The 26,930-nt window shown below is 36.6% G+C and overlaps 1 protein-coding gene across 6 annotated transcripts; it reads left to right on the plus strand.

Moving 5' to 3' along the window:
• Nucleotides 1-7,714: 7,714 nt before the first annotated feature.
• Nucleotides 7,715-26,030, plus strand: LOC121518427 (glycerophosphodiester phosphodiesterase domain-containing protein 5-like). Of its 6 annotated transcripts, none has more exons than XM_041800725.1 (17): nucleotides 7,715-7,815; nucleotides 8,812-8,982; nucleotides 9,850-10,067; nucleotides 11,622-11,725; nucleotides 13,822-13,915; nucleotides 14,765-14,824; nucleotides 15,140-15,238; nucleotides 15,333-15,426; nucleotides 16,807-16,952; nucleotides 17,119-17,201; nucleotides 18,582-18,732; nucleotides 21,489-21,761; nucleotides 24,169-24,326; nucleotides 24,400-24,547; nucleotides 24,807-24,889; nucleotides 24,980-25,059; nucleotides 25,842-26,030. In XM_041800725.1, the coding sequence occupies exons 3-17, from the start codon at nucleotides 9,894-9,896 to the stop codon at nucleotides 25,922-25,924; spliced, it is 1,830 nt and encodes a 609-aa protein (XP_041656659.1). In that variant the 5' UTR covers nucleotides 7,715-7,815; nucleotides 8,812-8,982; nucleotides 9,850-9,893; the 3' UTR covers nucleotides 25,925-26,030. The 6 variants fall into 6 exon arrangements, with proteins under 6 accessions (XP_041656659.1, XP_041656663.1, XP_041656661.1 ...); XM_041800729.1 differs by having other exon boundaries at nucleotides 21,489-21,713; XM_041800727.1 differs by having other exon boundaries at nucleotides 8,838-8,982.
• Nucleotides 26,031-26,930: the final 900 nt, after the last annotated feature.

Genomic DNA, 26,930 nt, shown 5'->3' on the forward strand with positions numbered 1-26,930 from the left:
GCCAACATTAGGGGGGTAATCACTCCCCCTGTGGCCCCTCTGAGTCCACCAGTGTACTGTTATATGTCACCAGTAAGAGAGAATAAAACAGAAGTGTCACAGAATAAATAAATAAACTTTGTGACGTGTTTCCTAGCCTAAATCTGCAGACTTTACCCATCCAACATACTGCATTGCTGTTAAAATTTAAAAATGCATGAAATTTTAGGTTTCTTTAGCTTAATCCAGCCACTAAAACACACATCTGTGACTTTTACTCAGGTTACTGGAAAATATGGTGCCTGGTGGTCTGAAATATTTAATGGGCCTTTAAAAAAATGATTTACTACCCTTTATTTTGGATTTTAAAAAATGTAATGATAAATTTTTTATACAAACAAAAAATAATTAGTGCTAATAGTATTAAATAGTATTGAAAAGGTGGACTTACAAATGGGCTGCCCCTTATTAGATCAGTTCATATAAAGCTAAAAATTTAAATCCACCAATCGTCTCTAAGATACAGATTTCTATCCATTAGCTAGCAAGCACAGTTAAATAATATTGCAGTGCTCAAAAGATTGTATTTTTGTGCCTCTATTTCGCGTTTGGTAACTCAGCATAGTCTGATTTTGAGATTTTTTCAGCTGTTGCATTTGTAAGATAATATTCAGTGTCCTTAAAGATGCTCATAAATAGAATATTGTTGTTAACATTACTATTATTTTTTGAAAAATTACAAGGTTTTTAAAGGTTGGAAAAAAAATAGTTATTTGTTGTGGGAGCTGAGTGTTTCCTAAGTAGTTTAGTGTTTTGATAACAGATGCTTAGAGGTGGTTTTATCTTCTTATTAAACTCACACGTCATATTTCCAACGTCAATTTGTACATTTGAAACTTGTACTTTCCATGAAGGAGATATTACCGTTTGTCAACACAAGTCTTTTATTTTGAAGGGCAAAACCGGAAATGCCACTGTTGGTTGCGGGTTCTCTGACACTTGTGCTTGCTTTGAGAGGCGGTAGCTCAATCCTGGGAGGGACTGCAGCTGTGACTGTTGAGGGCAACAAAAATCCTTGAAATGTTCACTGAACTCGCAGTTCTGCCGTGGGGAGGAGGAGCAGTCATTATTGCGTAACAGGGACACATAGTGTGAGTGCTGCGTTTGAACAGTAATACGATAGAGACGTTGAAAATTAAAACAATAAGGCTCTGTTTTGCTTTCTTACTCTGTATGAACAGAAAAAACTCAAAACAAAGGAAGCACTGTAATGTGAACGAAACTTTCCTTGACCTTTCTGGCTTTGGCCCATCCATAATGGAGGCGAACAGTGCTTTAGGTCTGTCTGTTATACTTTAAATTCTTATTTTGTGCCTTACAAGTACATTTTACCTAAAATAAGCATTTTTTTCAATGGACGATACTCAGACATCGATACGGTTCTTGTAAAAATCAAACTGCTCTTCCTCTTTGGATACCATCAACAAAGAGGTTGTAGCTAGAAGGCAGAGACACATGTACATGTGCATCTCAAAACAACTAGAATATCATGAAGAGGTTCAATTTTAAGGACAGAAAACTAAAATAAAATAACTATTAAAATAAAAGGATTTAAAAAATCAAAATACACCTCATTTTTGTAACTTCCTTTTAGGTGAAGCCCCATAATATTCATTCATGGCTCCCAGAGTTCAACAAAATTTTTAGCATTGTGAGTTATTCTTTCCAGTCCAGTACCTTCTGAGAGGTCCTTTATCCTCAGTTTCAAAGAAGGTGCTTCATACTCATCCAACACAGTGCAATAGCTTGAAGAAGTCCAAAATCCAGTAGTTTGTTTTCAACTCTATTTTTGTGTAAAGTCCTTCAGATATACTCCAAGCGCACAAAGCTTGACATCTAAAGGAATTTTAATGTAAAGCACCTCTGATAAGCATTTTTTAACATCTTTCCAAAAGTTCTGAATACTTGTACATTTCCTTAAACAATGAAGAAGAGTACCTTTCTCATTTAAACATTTATTTCAGATATCTGGATATTAGTAGACGTATGATGAAGCATGCAAGGGGTCATGTTCATCTTCATCAACCATTTATATTGCACTAACTTGAATCTTGCTTTCTGTCTGCACTTAGTGAATAGTTGGAGCTCCTTTTGCACACATTACTGCATCTACTGTATGCTATATGGCATGGAGCCGGTCAGTCTGTGGCATTGCTGGGGTGTTAGGAAGCCCAGGTTGCTCTGATAGCAGCCTTCAGATCATCTGTATTGTTGAGTCTGGTGTCTCTCTTCTTCCTCTTGACTTTTCCACAGAGATTTGGGGTTCAGGTCTGACTATTTGGCAGGGCAACCAAGCACAGAAATACCATGGTCCATTGTTTAAGATGCACTTGTATTTCAAATACATCCTATCAGATCCGACCACCAGGAGACAGTTTTGAGCACAAAGGCAGGTTAGGGGGAAAGTTTTTGTGCATTTTTAAATACACTTATGAATAAAGCCACAATAATATCTCTGTGGGTTGTTTACTGTTATATTGAAATATTTTAAAACTGTTTAAAAACAGACATTAAGCAAAATGAATGAAGAACAGTACCATTAGGGTCTCATGTCTCATGCGGTCCTTGGCTTGGCAGAGTTTGGGACCCCCTGGCTTTACTAGCCTAAAATAACATGATAGCAATGTCTGTGTAATGTTATTATCAAGATGCCATTCACTGGTTTGAGGACCAGTGTTTTAAATCATCCCATTTACATACATACATACATATGCATGCTGTATATTGTTTCTAGAGCTGGATATTTGAATGTAGGAATTTTGAATTTTAGGACCTTAAAAGGTCATGCTCAGTGATTAGAAACACCAAAAATGACCTAATGTTGTCACAACCTTAATTTTGTTATCTTTGTTTTTACTATGTCAAACTCTATGGATGCCAAAAACTTTGCTTTGGATTTTGAGACCATGCCGTGGTGTGTCCTATTTGAGGAGCATTGTTAACATTTGAGGTCATTTTGGTGGGTCCACCCTGCAGCTGTGAGTAAACCTGAAGAAGCCTCTTTGCTGTTTTCTCTGAAGTGACAAGAGGCTGAATCAAGGGGACCCAGATTTTCCGTTAGAACCAGAGAAGACAGCACATTTGCCAGTGGCTCTGTGATGCTAAATCACTTAAAATGATCTTTTTGTTACATGCTGATGTTTCGCATTAACAATGTTTACCATGGTCATCATCTTAAGCATGCATATTGGCATGCTTACATTGATAAAGGCCAACAGGGTTGATGTCATGTAATTTGCAGGAGTTGATTGGAGCTTGATGAGAAGCTATAATGTGTTATCCTGGAACAAAGATGTGCAACAATTGCCTGAGTAAAGTTAACGCATGAAGTTTAGCTCAGTTTTCTATCTGACACGCTCTGCTGGTTTCATGGAGTATAATGTAAATGTTGAATTTTCCAGTGATGTGTGGAATTCTTGGTATGTGAGTTATGTTTTTGTAGAGATTCTCTGTCATATAAGCAACACTGTTAGCCAGAGGTGCAGCATATATGAATAACTCTGACTATATCTCCCTCCCTTTGAATCTAAAAACATTCCTTAGTGTCAAGATTGAAGATTAATGTGAGATTTGTCTGGGACTAGGCTCTGACATGAAAATAAATATAATATTTTAAATTTAAAGATAAAAACATACGTTTCCTCAATACAGTGAGTGCTACATGCATTCCTCTCCTCCCTCTTCTACCCTCATTCGGCCTGAGTTTAGGTGATCTACTGATATGGAGATAAATCCATTTTTCTATCTTTTGAGGTCTTCTCTTACATTTATCTTGGAGCGTGTAACCCTGAGGTGTCAAACTCAAGGCCTGAGGGCCAAATCCGACGTGTGGAACAATTATATGCAGCCTGCAAGATCTGTTATTACATATTTTGACTTTTAAACTCATGATTTCAATTTTTTTGGGCCATATTTTGACATTTTAAATTGATAATTTTTACTTTTTATATCATATTTTGACCTTTTAGACTCCCAATTTTAAATTTAAGTCATATTTTTTTACTTTTTAAGTCATCATTTTGAATTCTAGCTCATATTTTTACATTTTCAACTCCTAATTTTGGCTTTTTAATCCCATATTTTGACCTATAAAATTCCCAATTTAAAATGTTCACATTTCATAAGTCATATTTTGACTTTTAAACAAATGATTTCAAATTTGATCTTATATTTTGACCTTTCAAACTTATGATTTCAACTTTGTCAACTTTTTTTAACTGATATTTGCTCTTTAAAAACATTATTTTTCTATTTTTAGTATGGTGTTCTGATCTTTTGAACTGATAAGTTGGTATTTTTATCTCAGATTTAAGCCTTTAAACTTATCATTTTTACTTTTTTGAATTTCCAAATGATTTATCATCAGTGCTGTTTTTTTTTTTTTGTTTTTTGTTTTTTGTTTTTTGTATCTTATTACTGGTGAAAATGAGGTTGACAGTTTATGGTTAAATGTTGACCCTCTTAGGCTCTCAGGTTAGACCTAAATCCAGAATATGGCCCCTGCTGTTACTGAGTTTGACATTCCTGGTGTAACCTTTACCTGATGGGAGCAGCTCAGGACCTGTGACAGGTCAGCATTGATCTTCCTTTCATGTCTGACAACTGGCTACTCAGAGAGCTCAAAGGATGACTTCTCCCTCACCTCCCTCACTTTCACTGCTGCAGACTTGTCTGTTCATTTCAATTTCAGGAGAACTGATAAATTCCCAAACCAAGCTGCAATGCAACAAGGGACCTGTGGTCAGAGTATTTACTGGTAGATCCATTTTCTGGGTGAAAATCTCATTATTATGTTTTTTTTCTTTTTTTGACAGAAAATGAAAAAACAAACAAAAACAAACAAACAAAAAAAAAAAGGAAAAATGTGCTGTTTTCTTGTTTTTTCATTTTTGACAAAAATGAGAAAAAAATGACAAATGTGCTGTTTTATTTTATTTTTACATGTAAATAAAATGTCAAATTTTTGTTTTTGTTTCTTTAACTCCTTTATTTGTTTTCTTGTTTTAATGAAATACTTTAGGAAAAGTATTCCATGTGTCCCATTTGGAAAGGTTAACATTTCAAAATAAAAGCCCTCATCTCAAAATTTAAGCCCATATAGCCATCCATTGTTTTTAACAGTATAATAACAGGCCTATTTTCCTTATACAATGCATTAAAATAATATCAGTGATAAAAGTACTGGTGATTTAATGGACTATATTAATATTGGGGGTGAAACAAATCCATATCAATTAATAAGCATGGACTTCTCGAGGTATTTATCTATGTACACAGCAGGAGTCAGATTTTCAATTTATGACTGTACTGTGTGGTGGAAAGGTTTATTTATTATTGTGTGTACACAACAAATAAGTGATCATAAATAAATTAACAGAGCAAAAATAGGCTTGAATAGGCTTAAATTTTGACACAAGGGCTTTTATTTTGAAATGTTGACTTTTCTCAGTGGGTCACATGATTTTCTTTCCTTAAAGTAAACATGAAAACAAAATAATGGAATTAAAAAAAAATTGGACACCTTTTTTAAAGAAATGTCTGTTTTTGTGACATAAATGAAAAAAAATGAAGAAAACAGCTTTTTTTTCTATTTTTGTCAAAAACAAACAAACAAACAAAAAAAAACAAAACAAAACAAAACAATAAAACAAAAAACAAACAAACAAACAAACAAACAAAAAAACAGAATATCGAAAGTTTCTCCAGATTTTTGAGTCTGATTTCAGCCAGGAAATGGTTCTGCCAGAAAACACACTGACCCTATTCTGTGTTAAAATATGTGATTGGTGCAAGAATCAAAAAAGGAAACATGTTTGGTTGGCTTCAGCAGCAGGATTTTAGCTGTGTAACGGTCCTATGGCTTGTGGAAAGAGCTCTTACACATACTGGATGTCTTCATTTTAAAAGAGTGAAAGCTCCAACCAGACAGCAGGAGATCAAACAGTCAGTGGTTGGGATTTCACATCATACATAGATCTTACAGCTATAGCAACAACAGAATATTTTTGAGTAAAAAAAGCAACAAAAAATGCTTACATCTGATGCATAGTCTGGTAATGAACTCAAGGAGGATGGAAAAACAAAGGGGACAGGTCTGTCAAATAAAGGTTACTTTTGTTGCCCTGTTCCAAGTTGTTTGAGATGTGTTGCCGCCATCAAATCCAAAATGAGCCAGTATTTTTCATAAAATGGTGAAATATCTCAGTTTCAACATCTGATATGTTGTTTTTGTTCTAATTTGAATTAAGTTTTTGAAATTTAAAAATCACTGCTTTCTGTTTTCATTTCCATTTTACACAGCGCCCCAACTTTTTTGGAACTGTATGTCCCCCATTTACTATTTCAGCAGTTAATAAAATGGCAGCATGTGGCAGCATAACACAACATGCAATATAGATGAGTCTCTCTCTCTCTGGAGATATTGCCCATGGTCATCATCTTCACATTATTACTGAAACAGCATATTTTTTATAGGGTCAAAGTATTGAATAAAATGAATTTTATAATGAGAATTATTCTGCTCAGTCACTGTAAAATGGGATAGTTCTAGTGTACATGGTGTTGGCTTGTATCTGTAATGATTCTGGGATTCCTCTGTGGAATGAAGTTCACAGGCATGATTTTATTTCTCTCCTGTTTCTGAATAGTCTGCTTAAAGATGTATTTTGTCAGGATACTTGTTTGTCAAGTAGCCATTGTGTGGATTGTGGGATGTGAAAACACCTTTACCTTCCCTCACCTGATGTAACAGTGTGTTTACATCACCGTGGCAACAGGTGGCAGTCTGTCATACAGAGGTGAAGGGCACCAACAGGAGCTTCTGTAAAGGTCCAGAGTTAAGAGCATACTAGTTTCCGCTACGCTTTTCAAAATAAGATACGCCTGTCTGTTGACTTCTGCTTAAAACTCATCATCCCTGGTGAAATTATGTATTTATTTGGCCCATGAAACCACACCTCCAGTAAATATTAAAAGCCTTGTCGGGATTGTGACAAAAAAATCGCGTTTTGCAGCATGATCCTTGTATTTATGGATAATTGTAGCAAAAACATAAATGCCTGTCTCGGTATAAACAATGTATTAAAGAATGCTACGGTGGCTAATACGCTATAATTGCCTTTTTGTTTTACTACTCGTTTATTTTGCCACTCCAGATGTTTCACATTCAGTTATCTAACTTAATACGAAATAATATTTTAAATAGATGTATTGGTAACAACAAATTGATTAAAATAAATGAATGCGTAAATAAATAATAGGCTAATAAAAAAATCGAATAATACAAAATTAAGTTGATTAATAAAAAAATAGGGAAATAAACAAATAAAGAATACACATTTAAATCAAACTAATTTACGTAAAAAAAAGATAAATACAATAAAATAAATGTGAAAATAAATATAGATGTAAAAACAATATTGTAGTTTTTTCTGCTTTTATTTGCATCGGAGATTCGAAATAAACCTTACTTTAAATATTAGCATTAACATAAATACATATTTTGTAATAAACATAAATATTTATTATAAGCTCATATGAAACTGAAAACCTGTTTTGACTCTTAATAAACAATATGAATTTGGTTTTATATGTTTAGAGACCAGAGTTTATATTTTTTCGTCGTCGTGTTAGCCTAACTGCTGTCAGCTTGACTAAGCTCATCCTCCGAGCAGAGGCCACCTGCTACACATCGGGTTACCGAGGAAGAGCAGTGCACTGCGGCTTCTCCTCGGCCGTTACTCGAGAGGAAGCAGCGACCTGGAGGTCTACGTGGAGGTAGGAAAAACCAACTCTGCATGCTTTTACCACAACAGTATGTGATCCAGCGGGGAAACTGAGCCTGTTTTTTTGGCACTGTGGGATGACTGGTGACGATCAGCGTGCAAATTGATTCCGTTTTTTTGTCTTAAGAGTGTTACCAGGCAAAAAAAAAATGGGGAATTTGACATTATCCTGTTTGGTTTCCGAGAAAGATGACGAATTAAACACGATTATTGGACTTTTACGAATGATTAGGGCATAGATTCTGACACAGCCAACAAATAAAGACATCGATGAAGCTGCAGAGCACATCTGCAAATTGTTGATTACCATAACAACGTCAGCCAAATTGGTGCATAAATTACCACAATAACCGCAGGTTGTTTATCCGGATCCGTGCTCTGGATAAGCTGGGTACAGGACAGCGTAGATATTTGATTACTGATCAGAATTTGGCAGGTTTTCTTTGTCTTTTTGCATTAAAGGTGAGAAACAGCAGAGAGTTAATTTCATTCTTTAATTTCTGTTAGTCTTGAATGATTTTTTAAATTCCAGAATGTACTTTCTACAGTGGAAAAATAGATGTATAAATATAATACACTGTATTTAAACTAAGTTGAAATATTTGGAAGAATGTCAACTTTATTTCTTATCTATTTTATTTGTTTTTTCACATAATGTTCTTTTCATATATTAAGAAAAAAATGCTTAATTGTTTATATAACATAGCCTGCTGGTTTACAAGTTTGTTCTGTTTCGTAAATTGAGTTAACAACAGGAAACAACAGGTTGTTTAAGAGTTAATTTGTGTCAAACACAAGTTTATTGTCTCTTTACAACAGGTGACAAACTATCCATTCATCCAGTAAAAGTTGGTGATACAGTAACACTCCCAGTACAACAGTACAAAGTACATTTTTTCTATCCCAGGTGCTAGAAAGTTTTCTATTCTTGTGAATGCTTTAAACTAATATATTTTACTCTGCTACTTTTCACATGCTCATCTTGCAGTGAAAGTCTACTTTAAATCCAAACAGACACCCATCAGTGGAGGAGGATTACAACTGTCTGAGCTGTCCTTTGCTCTCCTGCAGAGATAATGACCTGAATCACACCTGAGAGACGCCACAAATGAAGAAGTGGCCCAAACAGTGACGGCAAAAATAAACTGATAAGACCCAGGTAAAGCTGAAACTTAACTTTTCTGGGAACAGGAAGGTGCGAAGATCCACAGGTGATTTACCGCCTGCCTCTTAGTAAAGAGAGAAAGAAAAAAAAAAACACTAACTAAAGACTAACACAGGGGTTCTCAACTGGTGGGCAGGACCCAAAAGTGGGCCAAAGCAGTTTTCAGTAGGTCTTGAATATGGGTGGGGATGAAAACCCAGATTCAGAAGTCTAGGTTCTGCAGTTTTCAGATCTGTTAATGGTAATCAAAGGTGACTTTCTGTCACTTTGTGATTAGGCTATTTGCAGATGATGTCATGCAGCAGTGGAGAACTCCTGATGGGGGGCAGGTAGGGATTTCTGCACAGAGAAACTTACTAAAAAGGCCATGTTTTGAGCTGTCATATTCCAAGTATTCAAAGTGCAAAAATTAAAACATTTTTACTTTTGAACTTCTGTTTGTCCAAAATGAAACAGCAGCAGGCAGGAATTCAAAAAGCCTCAGTCTAAAGCCTGGATGAGCAGTTTCACACAGTGCTCGTGTATGGTCTGATCCAGATCATTTGGCTCCCAAGCAGCTCTTTATTTTTTAACAGTTTGTCATTTTAAATGTTGATGAAATAACAACAAAGGATTGAGGAAAGGAAACTGGCACTCAAGCAGGAGCTAGGTACTCTGGCTCACATTTAAGAGCTGTTTTGTAGCACAGACTCCTTCTGTCCCTCAATTCCTGACCCCTTAGGACATTTGGGATCACATGATTAAACAAGCTCTTCTTTACTGTTCACTGATTAGACTGAACTTGTGTCACAGTGTTTCATATTGCATGTTAGTTTGTTTTGGTGGTATCATGACAGCTGTTGTGGTGTTTCTGTGTCTCAGGGGTGCGGTAGAAGATGGGAGGTGTGTCAGAAAGCGTGTGAACCATGGCGTCCACGTTGTCCCAGCTGAAGCTCGGCTGGCTGCATGGTCTTCGTGCGAAACTGCTGCGGCGCTACGAGCACAAGCCTTTAGTGTCATGTCTGGCTGGTCTGTACGGCTGCAGGTGGAGACGATATGAGAGGAGCTTCACTCAGCCGGGAGAGTGCTGCTGCAACAAGGTCAGACTTTAAGAAGTGCTCTGGAAATGTTTGGTCATGTTTTGTTAAAGTAACAGTTCTTGTTACTCATAGAGGTGTGAGTGCAGCTTAAAAATGTAATGATGCTAACAACAAATTTTGGACAATACTTTTTTTTCTCAATAGAATTTAAACATTTTAATAACAGAAACTGTAACAGGTCAATAATAAACTCTCTGTACACAAGAGACACAATTTTTGATCATACAACCATCGCAGTAAGAAAACATGCATTTAATGATGTCAGACTTTCATTCTGGAGTCATTGCTTCAAATTTGTATTTTTTCCTGTTCGTCACCAAATGGCAGCTGGGCACTATTGTAACAATTTATTCAAATTTAAAAACTTAAGAAAATAATAATGCATATAAATCAAAGTTGTTGCACAACATTAACATATTCGAGACCGTATTAATCCACTCGCATGTTTATTATAAAAAATAATACATTTTTGTGTTTTCTTGCATTACAAAAACAGGGTATTTTGCTCTTAAACCTGCACTGAAGGGATTAAATTGCTAAAAAAGAATCAGTATTTGAAAGTAATTATCAGGTCAGATCTTATTTTAAAAATTCACACAAAAAATTGAAAAATGTCTGTTTTTTTTTTTTTTTGCTTTTATGTATCGCACCCATTTGTTGCCACAAAAACTTAGTATATTTTTTTAAGATCCTTAAATCCGAAAATATAATAATCGATATAAATCAAAGTTATTGCTCATCATTAAGATATTTAAAGCTGTGAAAATTATTTTCAAGGAAATCCAAGTGCCTGAAGTATATAAAAAATAATTCATGTTTTGGGTTTTTTGCATCACAAACATCAGCATTTTGTATTTAAAATGACTTTTAAAAGGGAAAAAAGTCCTAGAAAAAAAATGTTTATATCAATATTGATAAGGTCTGACCTTGAAAAAAAACTTATGCAAAAGAAAAATGTAAATGTAAATTTTTTTTTTTTTTTTTTTTTTTTTTTTTGTTATTTCTGTGCGCTGCCATTTTTGGAAACAAACACCTTGAGTGTGATAATTTCTTTCACAACATCTTAGGGGTAATAAACATTTTTATTGAATCAACTTTTAAAAAATGTGTATTTGCTAAAGGTTTAAGACGGACTGGATGTTTCTCACACAAATTACTCAAGTAGGAATAGTCAATTTACAGTATAAGTGATATAAAAAAAACAGTGATGTAAAGAGATTTTTTTTCTTTTCCCATGTGTTTTTTTTATTACGTGAGCATTCTTTTATAGGAATGTGGCAGAAACAGGTTTCATGGACAATAAAGAAACACATTTAAAAGCCTATTTCACCTAATCATTTACCTCACACTGTTCTAAAGTGTTTACAGTAAAAGCAGAGATTATTTATAGTCACAGTAACACTGCTAAGGAGCTCCCTCAGTTTGAATTCTTCACTCCCTTAAGGTCACAGATCAGCCCTCCGTTTCCATGGAAACAAGGCAGTAAAAGAGGCAAAAGCATGTGCAAGTCATTAAAAGACTGTTTAAAACAACGTGTGTTTCATGTGTTGGCAGATTGAAGGTGTGAGCTTTGCTCTGCTGGTGGCAGCTTTCTGCCTCACGCTGGTGTTTCTCTACTTCTGGGGACAAGCGAAAAATGACTACAATGACTTTGATTGGTGGGTGGAGGAACACTTCATCATGTGGATGTTTAAACAAAGTCTTTGCTGTATTAACATGCTGTAGGTTCTCACAGCAGGACGAGCTCCTGCTCCTCTTCTTAACATCACTTTCATCCAACCCTCACCAAAGTGTGTAAAGTTTCTCTGATCTGTCTATGCTGAGAAATTCTCTGGTGCTACATTACTGTTCAAGTCTCTTTATAAACATGCAGCATGCATGTTTAAGTGACACACTCTTGTTCAAACCTCACATTTTGGCTGCTGTTACCATGCATTGATGGACTGGAAGTAAGCATTTCTTTTATATTCTTCAGCTTGCCAGTTCTGCAAATTGTGCAATGAAATGCCCCTTGCTGTGGTTTCATTTGGCTGCAGATCTCAAATTCCCCTGGTCTGGTAAATTGGTGTAATTTCTAGTAAACACATAAAACATGAAGCTTCTGGAAGATTGCCTGACTTCATTTTAGGAGTTTAATTTGATATTACCCATTGCTTGAGTTTTGAATCACATCACAAACAAAAAAGGTTGCCAAAAATGAGTGGTATCTTCAATTTTAGACTTTTTGTTGCTAAAATGCAATAGAAATAGCATCCTAATGTATGCAAAAGTCATCAACCTCCAAAGACAAACTCATAAAATTTAATTTAAGAGCTGTTTCTATTCACTTATCTTCAAAAAAAGAGGATTAATTTGGCCCAGTGTTGGCAGAGAAACTGTGCAAATCTTGAGAAATATGTTCTCAGCTGATCCTAAACCAGACTGCTCATTATTCCAAAATCCCAGTAAACCAAATGGAAATCCTAAGCCTGTTATCCCAAAACAAAACAGTTACTGCAAAACCACATCAATGCAAAAATGTCACATAGGTTTAGCAAAGAAATTAAAGTTATTTCTTCATAGGTATATTTCAGTCTGAAAATTTGTATTTATGTGCTGCTTGAAATCTTTACTGCAGCAGCAGAACAAATCTGACTTGTAAAATAACTTTTTTAAAGAACGTTTAATTTAATATTTCCCAGTGTTTACATTTTGAGACTCACTTTTGGTTAAAAAAAACAAAATAGTTCCCAATTAACAAATAAAACCAACAAAAAACAGCCCATCCATTATCCCTAAAACAGAAACAGTTACTCCAAAATCACAATAAAACATTTTTGAACAACTCCAGTTTTGTTTCCGCCCCTTACAAAGCACTGAAACCTTGGTTAAAATCATGAAGATCTTCTCATGGCAGCAGACTCTGGTCTGTTAACCAGTCTTATCCACCATGATCTGGTTTAAATCATCGCTCTCTAGCCAAACTCTAATCATATGACTCAAATTCAATCAGGAGAGACTTAATACAAGTTTCACAATGATTTATTTTACTAGTTTGGCAAGGTTTGAAATTGTGAAATGTCTTCGTTGTATAGACCCCATCATCTACAGGCAGGATAGGATCCCCCCCCCCCTTGGAGTCTAGACTGCGCTGGTGATGATGGAAGGCGTAGGATAAGATGAGTAAGAGACTTCCAAGGAGCTTAACCCAGACACTGATGAGATGATTGGAGGTAGCGTTGAAGAGATACAGGATGCAGCGGTCGCACTGAAACTACAGACTGACTGTGGAGGAAAGAGAGCAGATTTTAAAATATGACAGCTGCAGGATGATTGGATTGAGAGAGGCTGAGGCTGAAAGGGACTGGCACAGATCTTAAGTGAGTAAATGCCCATGTCAGCTGATTACTAGAGCAGGAGCAGGTGCAGGAAAAGGAAGACAGGCGAGTAAGTGATAAATAATGAATGACAGGATTCATTTGTTCAAATCCTTTTCTAGTCCTTTCTGGTGCCCCCTTCTGTTTACCATCCATTTGCTTCCCTTTGGTCTGTAAATTTCACATCATCTTCCCTGTATTAGCACATCAACTTTAAGGTTGTGCTCCTATGTTCATAATGTCATTGTTGTTTTCATAAGACACTCTCCACCACTCTCACTTTGAAGCTGTTTGCAGCTTGCAGTTTCGGTTTCTTTATTTCACACTTTGCCTTACTTTATCATCACATCCTGGTTTTATTCACTAACACCCTCTCTGATTTTTACCTGAGTGTGCAGGTTTAACTTTGGGATCCTGGGTTTCTGGTTCCCTTGGTCTGTGGTGCTGCTGGTCATCGCTGCAGGCTTCTTCACCTACGTCACTGTTCTCATGGTGAGGCTAACATGGGCTCTCTGATAAAACCCTTTAAAATGAATAGTTATAATTCTTAGTTAGAATTGTTTTCTGTATGCCATTCTCTTGGTTACGTTAGATTTGCTAGAGCTATAACCCGGTGATTGGAACTTCTCACTGTTTATGTCAGCATATATGTTGGACTTTGCACTATTTAACTGAAACAAGCTGTTCTCAGATTTCCCCCTCATGATGTCATGTGGGGAGTAAGCACTGCCCCCAGGTTTGGTTGGCCCTCCCTGCTTGGAAGAAAGTTCAGGAGAACCACATCCATTTCTTCAGTGGAGTGTAGTCAGACAGCTCTTTAACATTTAAAGCAACAGACACAGAAACAGCTCATTCTGAGCAGGGCTGAAACAGAGGGGTTTTTAGACATGCAAAAATACAATCCTGGAGTGTTTTTTTCAACAACAAACTTCACAAGAATGTTTTGGGGACCTCTGAGAGCAATATAAACTTGTCTTAAAGGGGTAAAATATGTGCCCTTTTACCCTGAATTTCTCTCACCCCTGTGTCAGTGGTATTGCGAATGTGTATGAATGGAAATGAAAGGATTTAGTTAATGCTGATAGACACTTGAAGCAGTCTGCATCATCAGTGTGTGAATGTGGAGTGAATTTGTGATCTTATGTTTAACAAGTCAAAGTGCTTTTCAAGCTCAAATCCATTTAACATTTTACCAGTCCATTTAATTAATTTATAAGCAAAAAGTATATTTCCTCCAGTATTTGGTGCTGTATTATCCTGTAACATCTACTTTAAGTGGGATGAGGAGTCTATTATTTCTACATTGATGATATCTTCTTTCATTATTATTGTTCTCTGCAGCTGCTGGCTGTGTGTTTGCTGTCAGAAGGCCAGAAGCTTTATTTACACTGGAGTCACAAGGTATCAGTGTTCAAACTTTTTTTGTTTCTAGTCACACAAGTTAATTTTTGTTCCTTATGAACACTGTAAAGCACTTTGAATCAACTGTGTTGTTGTTAAAGTGCTATATAAATAAAGTTTATTTGCTTTTTAAGTTTGATTTGAACAGCTGTAGTGATTTGAGCACATAAAATTTGTTCAGGATTGCATTTCAAGCCCTGTCCAAATTTTACTTCTGTTAGATTTTAAAAAAAGCAACTACATTTCAGAATCATTGAGGCAGGAATAGAAGAAGAACATACAGCAGCTTTTATTTCTTGTTTGCCCCATTGTCAGATCGGGATCTTTGTGAGTCTGACTTTCTCCATCGTAGCCACGGCGGTCCTGTCTGACCTCTGGAGTAAAGAGTGGAAGACGTTACTGCTCTCCTTCCAGGTGACTCACCTCTTCCTGCTTCTCTTTGTTTGAGCGTAGTTTCTGTTCCTGATTCCAGATTGTGTTTTTTTTTTTTTTTTTTGTCCTGACACAGATAACCGCACCTTATTTACATGTGGGCGGAGTCTTACTGATGACAGCGCTGGCCTGGCCGATTGCTTTGCATTTTTTTCGCATGAACAGCAGAGGTGAGATTCAGTTTGTGTTATTAACTTGATCTGCTGTGGTGATGCTGAATCAGTCAACAAAGCTAGAATATGAAGAATTTTCTCACTGAAATGTCTACATTAATAAAAAAGTAGAAAACCTATGTTTTAAAGATTTTTTGTGGGGTACTTTATTTTTTAATTCTCTTTTTATTGAGAGGATATACAATATAGACCCACAAGGATGTAAAAATCCCCGGTGCATTATTGTCTCTATTTTTTCATCAATAATGTTTCGAATTAAAGTGAATCAGTGCTGAAAACAAGATGCAGCCACTGGGTACACATCACAAGGCCTTTTCAAAAATGTTAACCTATTTTTACTCTTTAAGCAGTTTTTATAAGAATTCATGACAGTCCTTGTTCTTTGGTCTGTCATTGAAAATTATATTTGATATTCTCTGTGTAGAAAAGGAAAACTAACAAAAAAGGAACGAGACAAAGCAAACACATAATATTAAGACTTTTAACATCATAGCAGTGAACCAAGGGGGTCTACAAAAGTTCCATTTTGTTCTCTTAGAGTAATTGCCAGAAGTATTCACTCACCCATCCAAATAATTGAAATCAGGTGTTCTAGTCACTTCCATGGCCACAGGTGTATAAAATCAAGCACCTAGGCATGCAGACTGTTTCTACAAACATTTGTGAAAGAATGGGTCACTTTCAGGAGCTCAGTGAATTCCAGTGTGGTACTGTGATAGGATGCCACCTGGGCATCAAGTCCAGTCATGAAATTTCCTCGCTCCTAAATATTCCACAGTCAACTGTCGTTGTGCCAAGTGTAAAGTTTGGTGGAGGGGGATTGTGGTGTGGGGTTGTTTTTCAGGAGCTGGGCTTGGTCCCTTAGTTCCAGTGAAAGGAACTCTGATTGATTCAGCATACCAAGAGATTTTGGACAATTCCATGCTCCCAACTTTGTGGGAACAGTTTGGGGATGGCCCCTTCCTGCTCCAACATGACTGTGCACCAGTGCACAAAGCAAGGTCCATAAAGACATGGATGAGGGAGTTTGGTGTGGATGAACCTGACTGGCCTGCACAGAGTCCTGACCTCAACCCTGATAGAACACCTTTGGGGTGAATTGGAGCAGAGACTGAGAACCAGGCATTCTCGTCCAACATCAGTTTGTGATCTCACAAATGCGCTTCTGGAAGAATGGTCCAAAATTCCCATAAACACACTCCTAAACCTTGTGGAAAGCCTTCCCAGAAAAGTTGAAGTTGTTATAGCTGCAAAGGGTGGAGCGATGTTTATTGAACCCTATGGATTATGAATGGGCTGTCACTTAAATTCATTTGTGAGTCAAGGCAGGTGAGCGAATACTTTTGACAATATAGTGTATGTTTGTTTCTATTTCAGTGAAGAGAGCTCTGATCTTGGGAGTCTATCTGAGCATCCTGTCTGCTCTCTACCTGGTGCCCCTCGGTCTGTATTCTCCTTGTATCAAAGAGGACGGGACCCTGGGTCCCGCACCAGCCCTTATTGGCCACAGAGGAGCACCCATGGTGAGCAGAAAGTAAATAACAAGAAAAATAACAAAGATGAACTGTGTTTTTTGTGTTTTTAAAGCTTTTTCAGTGTTGTTTAAAATCTGAATGTCTTACTGAAGAAGTTTTGCTGCACCAGACCCCTCATGTGACTTTTATATAATGTTTAATGTTTAACTTTCAGCTTGCTCCAGAAAACACACTGATGTCTTTTGAGAAGGCGGTCGAAGCAGGAAGTGAAGGTTTGGAGACTGATGTCACAATCAGGTCAGTCTAGAGCTCAAAGGGAAACTTTTGTAGGCTGTTATTGGCCTTCCAGTGGAGATTTAAGATGTTGATTTAGAAAACTCCTCACTAATGTATGGTATTTATGAGGTCTAAGATTGTTGATTCCTATTTTTATACTCTTTAAGTACTGTGTTTTTTTTCCTTTTTTACATGTTTAATTTAATCAGATAATACACATTAACATAAATCCATTTCAGTATGGAGAGACGTATTCAAGGTTCACAATGATTTATTTTACAAGTTTGGAAATGTTTGAAATAGTGAAATGTCTTTGGGATACAGTCTCCATTGTGATGTTTTTATGTCCTTGAAGGGACAGAAGGATAGGATACTCCCCCATGGGGTCTAGACACTGGTGGTGGTAATGGAAGGAGTAAGATAAGATAAGTAAGAGACTCCTGAGGAGCAGATTTTTGAGGAGCTTGACCCAGACACTGATGAGATGATTGGAAGTAGCATTGAAGGGGTTCAGGATGCGTGGAGGAGCTTGACCTGGACACCGATGAGATGATTGGAAGTAGCATTGAAGGGGTGCAGGATGCATGGAGGAGCTTGACCTGGACACCGATGAGATGTAATGGAGGTGGCTGGGGTGGAGGAGGGCTGCAGCGATCGCACTGAAACGACAGACTGACTGCAAAGGAAAGAGAACAGATTTTAAAATATGACAGCTGCAGGATGATTGGATTGAGAGAGGCTGTGGCTGAAAGGGATTGGCTCAAAGTTGAAGGCACCCACTGATGATTACTAGAGCAGGAACAGGTGTGGGGAAAAGGGGGGACAGGTGAGTGAGTGATTACTAATGAATGAAAGAGTGAATGGAATGAAACAGTCTTCCTGCTTGAACTTACGCTAAGTTTCATGTTACATTTTGTAAAGCACATTATTTGAAACAACTAAAGTAAATATCAAATCCATATTTTGTATGTAAAATGTACATTTTGAAATAAATGTGGAGTGTTTTTGTGCGAACATGTAATCATGGTCATATTTAGGTAGCAGGTACAACATACTATATGTGATTAGTCTGACTTTGGTGTTCAAGTATTGTTTGTGGATCAGATTGTTGGATGATTGGAAATGGGCATTGTGTACTGAGTTAATCTTTTGAAGTAAATTCAGCTGTCACAGCATCTTTTACTATCATAACCCTGCATTTATCTAATCTAATAGCAGTCAAGATATTTCATCTCCAGCAGGGACAAACATCTCCTTCATGGTTTTAATATTTGAGTTATTTGTCCTCTGATGTTTGTGTCCAGTAAAGTTTTCTTGCTGGTTTATTACAGATTTTGAGTGAGCTGATTTCTACAACGCATCCTCCCGGCTATAAAACAAACTTCTCGTGTGTTTGTGCAGCCTTGACGGCGTTCCCTTCCTGATGCACGACCAGACTCTGAGGAGGACCACCAACATCCTCGAGGTCTTTCCAAACCGGACCAACCATCCAGCCGCCATGTTCACCTGGAGTGAACTGGAGAGCCTAAACGCCGGTGCCTGGTTCCTCTCTGTGAGTCTCATGCTTAAAAATAATATTGCAGTAATATCATTAGTTACTTTTTTATCTGCTTTTTATGTATTTTTTCAGGTTGAACAGCTGAAACATTCAGTCAGTTATTTTTAAATGACAGAAAACTATTCTGCATATTTTAATTCTAAATAATTAAAGTGATTTTTCCTCAGCCAGAATACAAGGCGTGTGAGACCTTCTCCATCTTGGTCTGCCGCTATTACAATATACTGGACAGGAGTCAGAATGAATGGAGTAGTTGGACTGGTTTATTCTGCAAAACACTGAACACACATAAGCAGAGTTGTGCAGGAGTAATGGCAAGTTGATCAGTAGTCTGTTTATGCTTGAAGGAGCTTTCCAAAGTGTACGTACTGATCCTGTACTCTCCTTAGAGCCTTTTGAGTGCTGCAAACTTTGCCAGCTAACATTACTCATTCTCAAAAATGAAATCAATAATTTACAAAGCAGTAAAGCTACAGTAAAACTCCAATAAAACTATAAACTTTCACTCAAAACAAAATGCATAAAAGTATAACAGGCTTTTAAAAATAATTTCAAGTTAAATGTCAACACTGTTGCACATGCCCTAGCTTCATTATCACATGCAAATTAAGGCGTTGGAGTTATTGGCTCTTGGTCAAACAAACAAGCTTACATTTAGACATGTCAAGCAAATCAGGTTAATTTTAAGGTGAATTTGACCTTTTTAAAATGGACCAAAACTAATGCTGCACAACTAATCAAATCCCAATCTCCATGTAATGTTGGGCAATTACATAATCCCATAAAAGGCTACAATCACTGTAAAATTGAATACGTTGAAAAAGATTACATCAAAGTTTTTAAGTAATGGAAATAGATGTTTTGAGTAAGGATTACAAGTACATTAATGTTTGGTTAACTTGATTTTAAAGTGTTAAACTACATTGTTGAAATTTTCCTACACAGAAAAATTGAAATCTAAATCAAAACATTTTTAAGCACTTTTGATAACACCACATTTTCCTCACCCATTGCTATTTTCCCTTATTTCTATCACAGACTTTAATCTTGAACATTTATACCACTCAACGTCGGCTAACTTAAGTGACTGCACATGTGAAGAACTGAAAGGCGCACAGTGAACCAGGAAGTCCTCTTCCATCATGTTCTCTAACACGGGCAGAAAATACACTCATGGTGCCAAAGTGTCTAATACCCAAAGGCATTCTGGGAAAACTCTGCAGATTACGGGATGATTGTCAAATAATTTGAGTACGATGACAAAAAAGTTCTTAAAATGATAAGTCGTTTTTACTTAAAACACAAAGTTTGTTAAATCAACTCAGAAAAATACTGTTAAAATAACTATTTTGGATTTTTAACTTAAAAAAATGTAACAACCTTTTTCTATTCTTTCTTACACTATCTCTTTAACAGGATAACTAATTTGTAGTGCTACAATTCAAACACTAATCTAACTTTATGTGGAAAATCAATGTTTTTTCCCCTCAAAATAGGTAAAAAACTTGGATATTTAAAGATTTTTTAAATTGTACATACTGTTCAGAGTTAATCTAAAGTTAAAGAGATAGCCATGTGTTAGGGTAGATAAAATAAAGGAGGTATTCGTGTTGATATCCTGTGAAGTGTTTGACCTATTGTAATAAGACCACCCCCCACCTTACCAACTTTTGTCTTTAGGTTTTGGTTTTTAACTCCGCATGAGAGTTGTTTGGTCTCTGTCTATGTATTGTCTTTTAATCTCTTAATTACTAAATCTTTAAGAGTTTTTTTTTTTTACTGGCTTTATATCAATTTGTTTGTATTTTTTCTGTTTTTATTGATTCTACAGTCTTATATGTAATTTATGGGTTTTTTAAAAGTATTTTATTGTGTTTTTATTTCCGTGTTTTAGTCACTTTGGTAAATGTCAGTGTTTTTTTAATGGGCTGTATAACAAAAGTGTACTGGATTAGATTGATTTGTAGTGGAAGATGAGAGCTTCCATGGAGAAGGGGGCATAAGGCACCAGAGTCCACTGTCCAGTCTGCCTGAGGATGTCCTGGGATTAACTGACATAACACCTGTGAAGGGAGGAACTTTGGGACAGTGTCATCGATGTCCTTTCTCTTGCTGCTTGTGGGTCTTCATAGTTAGGATCAGGGCTATAGGGGGGCTACCAAAAGCTTTCATGTACAGAGCCGGAGTCTGTTCAGGGCAAAGCGGTCTAGTCAGTGGCAGCTTAGGGCCATGTGGTAGGTTATATAACTTCTCAGGAGAACATAGGGGTATAACCAGGATTAGGGGTCTCTTATCCTTTCATTAGAGCACAGGTATCTGGTGTTTATATAAGAAGAAATAAGAAGTTATATAAAATGATTTATTGATATCCAGGGCAAAAATAGGTAATTTTCCTGTTTTAACATGGATTAAACAAACAGTATATAATATGTCAATGTGTAAGATTTATACCTGCTAGTAGGAACAACAGCAGTATTTTAACACTCTGAAATATAAGATGAAGTATAAACTCTACCCCACAGATCTGAGCAGTTCTTCCTCCACAGCTGCACAAAAACCAGCAAAAGCTCAACAAATGTTGCTAAAAGACAAAGCTAGAAAAAGTAAAAGAAGTAGATTGTTATCAGATGATATAGAGATGACTGCTCTCCATCACATCGGCTGTTATATAAAGTCAGCCTGCAGATGAGGAACATGTTGTCCTGCATGTTACATCACTGTATTGATAAGTTATTGATCTTCTCCTCCAGCATGATCCGTTTGGTACAGTCGGCTCTCTGGGAGCAGACGACCGACTGCGAGCAGAGAAACAGTCTGTCTGCAGCCTGCACGACTTCCTCCAGCTGGCGGCACAAAAAACCAAACTGGTGATCTTTGACCTCTACCGTCCTCCCAGAGGTCACCCGTACAGAGACACCTGGATCCAGCGCACGCTGGAGGTGATCCAGAACGAGTCGTCCATCCTCTCCTCACAGGTGAGAGAGACTGTGCGAGGAGGCAGGTGTGAGGAGGCACAGTCAGAGGTATACACAATAAAAACTATGGTTCATCAAACATTGGAAGAAACATTTCCTATTAAAGCCACAAAAGACCTTAGAAGTTTTTCATTTCAGCCTCACATTTGTCCTGTTTTTTTCTGCTGCCCTCAAGTGGCCAAACACCCTCATTACAGCTTCACAATGATAGTGACAATATGCTCTCAGTTGTTTTTTTGTTTCACCAAAAATGTTAATAACAAATAATATGTATTTTAGCAGATGTAGAGGACTTTCTGTTGACACTCTCAGTGGTGGACTCAACATGTTTGAGGGACAAAAATAATAAAAAGGTCACCTGCTGTATGTGGTGGGACATGGAGACGTACCCTTTAGAAAGAAAAACACGTTACTGACCTTTTGTCAAATATTTTTTACCAGGCACACATCTGCAGACTTCTCAATCGCATCCAACCAAGAATGCACTTTTTCTTGTACGTTTTCACCGGCGCACCAGGGGGGTGATTGATCCCTGGTCCACCGGTACCAAAACAATCATAAAATGTTCCTTTATTGGACAAAAATGATGTTAAGGACAATGTCCACTTGTCTTTTCATCATTCACTGAAAGCAAAGGTGGTTATATGCATATCCTACGACACAAATAGGACTCTGCATAATTGTGGCAGGTATTCTAATAGAAAAGGTGATATGCAGATTTATCCACTGTAAAAAAATTTAGTTGCAATAATTTTCATAAAATACGGTTAAAATCAATTAAGGTTATTAGAGTTGACAAAAACTAACTGAAATGTGAGATTTTTTTAGTTAACTGAAACTATAATTAATTCTGTGTTTACAAAACTAATTACAATGAAATTGAATTATTCTAGGGCTGTCAAGATTAATGGAGTTAATTGCGATTAATCAAGGTTCACAATTAGTACACTTATTTTTCTAATTGTGATTAATTTCATGTTTTATTGTCCCTTTCAACACACTTTGGTTAGCCACATCAGCATCGCCCTGCAGAGACAGTGATATAAATTCAATCACTGCTCCTTAATGTCTCATTTCACTTAAAAAAAACTAATTTTACCTTTTGCTAACAAACATTTACCTTTGATTGTTCCCTTATTTCCTTTAGGATTCTTAACAAGCTCCTTTTTTTGGTGGTGAAGTTCATGTTAAATCTTTGATCTACTTATAAAAGCAGGCCTCTGTCCAAACAGGAAGTTAATTCCCCTAGGCCGAAGAAAAAATCTAAAGGACACAAGAACAGTTCTGAATTCAAATTAGTGATTGGTTTGATCTGGATTCAAATTAGTAATCTTTGACAGACTTAATCCAAAAATCCTTTATTTTAGTCCTTGACACAAGAATACTGAATGACATTCTTTATGATTTGTTTATGTGATTTGCATTTTGGATGAGCTTGTTCAGTGCAGAAGTTAGAAATGTGTTCTTTTCTCAAGTAAGACTTGAGACACTGACTTATGGACTTAAGCAGGAAAGGCATTTCCTTTTTTGTGCACACATGGGTGAATAGCATTAATTTACATGTTCTATTTACAGCGTATCTTCCACAATCATATGATTTTGACCTCTAGCATTAAAGTAAATACTTTGGGCCACTTGGCCTTTCCTTTGCCTCTCAAATCTTGAGATTGTAAAATTGGGGGAAAAAAGAAAAAGAAAAGAGTAGCACTTACGTGTACTGTATTTATAAAATTCTGTGATGCCTATTTTTTCAGTCCCTTTTGGATCTCACCCCTGTCGAGAACCCATATTATTAGAAAAAATAAAACTAGTAAAATCTAAACTTAAACAACAAACGATTTTTGCAACATTAGAACTGAACTCAAGCAAAAAAGCAGGAAAGACTAATTAAAACTAAACTGAATTTAATACAGAAGATGAAAAAAAAGAATGAAAACTAATGAAAAATCAAAACTATTATAATCTTGCACTCAACTACAAAACTACAAGAATAAAATAAAAATTTGTCATGGGTTAAATTGTCAAACAGCTACAGGAGATGCTTTTTTTGCATTTTACACTAAGTCTTATTTCTCATGTTTTTCCTGTTCATACTTAAGTACCTGCTATAGTAACAAGATCAGATATCAGGTCAGCAGACCCAGTAATCACTTGCTACACCACTTCAAATCTCTCCTTATCACACATCTATTCACATTTCTTGATTTCACATGATTTCAGTGACTGCTCTACTATTGCTGACTGATTTTTAGGGTTTTATTGATTCTGTCTGTTTAATTTGCCTTTTCTTGATTGCTGTCGTGTTGGCTTTAAGCTATGTTTTTTGTGCTTTGTTTGACTTGTGTAAAGAGAGCTCAGAAATAGGCTCTTTAAATGTAGATTATTATCATTATTCTAAGGCATGGTTGCAGTAATACCTGGACTGAAGTCTCCTAATCCCTCCTTCGTTCACAAGGTGCTGTGGCTGCCGTCGGACCTGCGTGCTCTGGTTCAGGAGATGGATCCTGAGCTCCAGCAGACATCTGGCAGCCGGCTCCCTCTAGAGGAGCTGCAGAGTAACAACATCGTCAAGCTGAACCTGCACTACAGTTCCATGTCAGCTCAGCTTGTCAGGTAATCCCTGTGTGTTTTAAAATATATGAGCATGCTGTAACACAGTCTGACTTTTCTCCCTGTCTGTGTGCAGTGAGTACGCTGCAGTGAACATCAGCATTAATCTGTATGTGATCAGTCAGCCGTGGCTCTTCTCTCTCGCCTGGTGCTGTGGAGTTCAGTCCGTCACCACCAACGCTCCTCAGCTCCTCAAATCCATGAAATCCCCACTACTCCTCATGGTAACACCTTTACTACATTATTACTATATATAAGCTGTAAAATTTAGAGCAGCCTTTAAAGACATTAGCACATTTCTGAATAATAGTAATAATTTAATAGTTTCACATTTGAGCAATAAAAGTTAAGGAGGTGTTTGTAATCAAATATGTAGTAAAGTTGTTCAGAAATTCTGCTCAAAATGAAACAGTCATAAGTGGAAAATAGCCCACACAATCTTAGCTGTTTTGTATCATCTCTCTTTTTATCTGTGTCCCTCAGAGTCCAGAAGAGTATAACCTGATGTGGATTCTCACTGATGGGGCGTCCCTCGTGTTGATCCTCATCATCTTCTTCTTTCACTGGTAAATCACACATAGTTTAATGTAAAGCAGTCTTGACACGTCTGATAATGTGAAAGGTGAGTTTACAGTGGTCACATGTTTATTCGACAGGTGGAGAGAACGAGGTCTGGCTTTCTGCTCGGGTGGCAAAATCACAGCGGACAATGGGACGTATAGCAAGTTCAAAACAGGTGAGGTGAGATACGTATATCTCATGCGGATGATATGTTAAACAGTTTATCTGACGTGTCTGTTTAACAATTTTTTCAGTTCTGAGTAACTAAAAAATAATCTGCAAATATTATTTTTCATTATTATTATTATTATTATTGTTATAATCTGTGGCACTATCCCTTTTATCATGTGACAAAAGCTCAGATCCAGGGTAGAATGGTTTTGGATTTTTCATTAGTTTTTATTTTTATTTCATTTTCATTTTCTGTGTTCGATTTCAGATTAGTTTTTACTACTGAATTGTTAGTTAAGTTTAGCTTTTATTTTATTTTTTTACGGACAGATGTCGGGGCTGAGAGAGCATCATACATTTTTAAAAACATATCAAAACAGGCTACTCTTCACTTGTCATTTTATTTAATGATGATGATTGAATACACTTCCAGACATAGAACTACCACTAGATGAAGTCCTAACCAATCAGATCAGGCCATTTTACACTCCCCAGCCTATCCCAGCTGTCATTGGGCAAGAGGCAGGATACACCCTGGACTGGTCGCCAGTCAATCGCAGGTGTATAAGACTAAAACTAAGGATATTTTGTCGCCATTTTTATTTTATTTTAGTTAGTTTTGTAAGTGCACTATACAGTTTTAGTTAGTTTTCGTTTTTTTGGTAAAGCTTAGTTTTTACTTAGTTTCAGTTAATTAAAATGATTTTTTAATTTTAGTTTTAGTTAGTTTTAGTTACCTGTAACAACCTTGGCTCAGATAGAATAACTTTTTTATATCCATCACAGAGTTGAGTGACATCTGGTCGGTCTCCAGCACGAACTCTCAGGCAGAGAAGACACCCAGCCTGGCAACCGTGTCCGAGCACTGATATCTGCCTCTGAGATGAGCTAACCTGGCAACACAGAGCCTCAAACTGCCAAAAACTGTAAGATCTCTGAAAAATACATTGTCAAGTGCACTTTGTTTTAATTAAAGTGATGCAAACTATTCTTCTGTCTGTGAGTGGATGTTTTCTTCAAAAGCAAAATAGGAACAATGCTTACATTTTGGGAAAAAAAAAGAATCTCAGAACTGCTCTTTAATCTATCTTTTAATTTTCTATACTAACTACGGTTCGCTTGACAATATGTCACAATATCTACAGCTGAGCACTTTTAAAGTTTAACAAAACTATTTAAAGAACCAAAATAAACCAAACTGGGGTTAAAACACATATCTCAAAGAATATGGAAGTAGTCTCCGCAACATCATCCATTAGTTCCTGAAGAGAAGTTTAGAGTCCAGTGATGGAAGTCTCCAAAGGGAAAATTCATTCTAAATCCAAGGTCAGACTACTGGTTCTTTACTGGTTGGGCATCAGGAGCCATCTCCTCCTTCTTAAGAGAAATCATGACCCAAATTTTAAAAAATAGTCCACCACACAAATAAATGTAATGAAAAGTATTAGGGTTTGGACGAAAGACGGAACAAAATGTGAATGAACAAAAAGCCAGGACAGAACAAAATGGGCATCACTATAGAGGGAGATGCTTACATTTTATTTTTGAGATAGCATGGGAATCTTGGTAATTTCACAAGAAACTGCTTAATTATCTTTATGATGATGTATTAAGTAAAGAAGATAGATGAGATTAAAGTCTTGTTAAAAAAATGTACTTGTTATTACAGGAAAACTAAGTAGAAAAGCCCCCTTTTTTTCCCCAGGTGCAAATTTAAGACCCAATGGAAACAGCTCCGAAACCTACTTTAGGGCCCCAACCCACCACTTGAGATCTAGTGTGTGTGCTCAGAGGATTTTAAGATGAAAAACAGTTTGGAACTGTCCTTATGTCTGTGGTCTCCCACATTTTAAAAATGGTTTATAGATTAGAGAA

The sequence above is a fragment of the Cheilinus undulatus genome, linkage group 12 (genome assembly GCF_018320785.1).
Source record: "Cheilinus undulatus linkage group 12, ASM1832078v1, whole genome shotgun sequence".
NCBI lineage: Eukaryota > Metazoa > Chordata > Actinopteri > Labriformes > Labridae > Cheilinus > Cheilinus undulatus.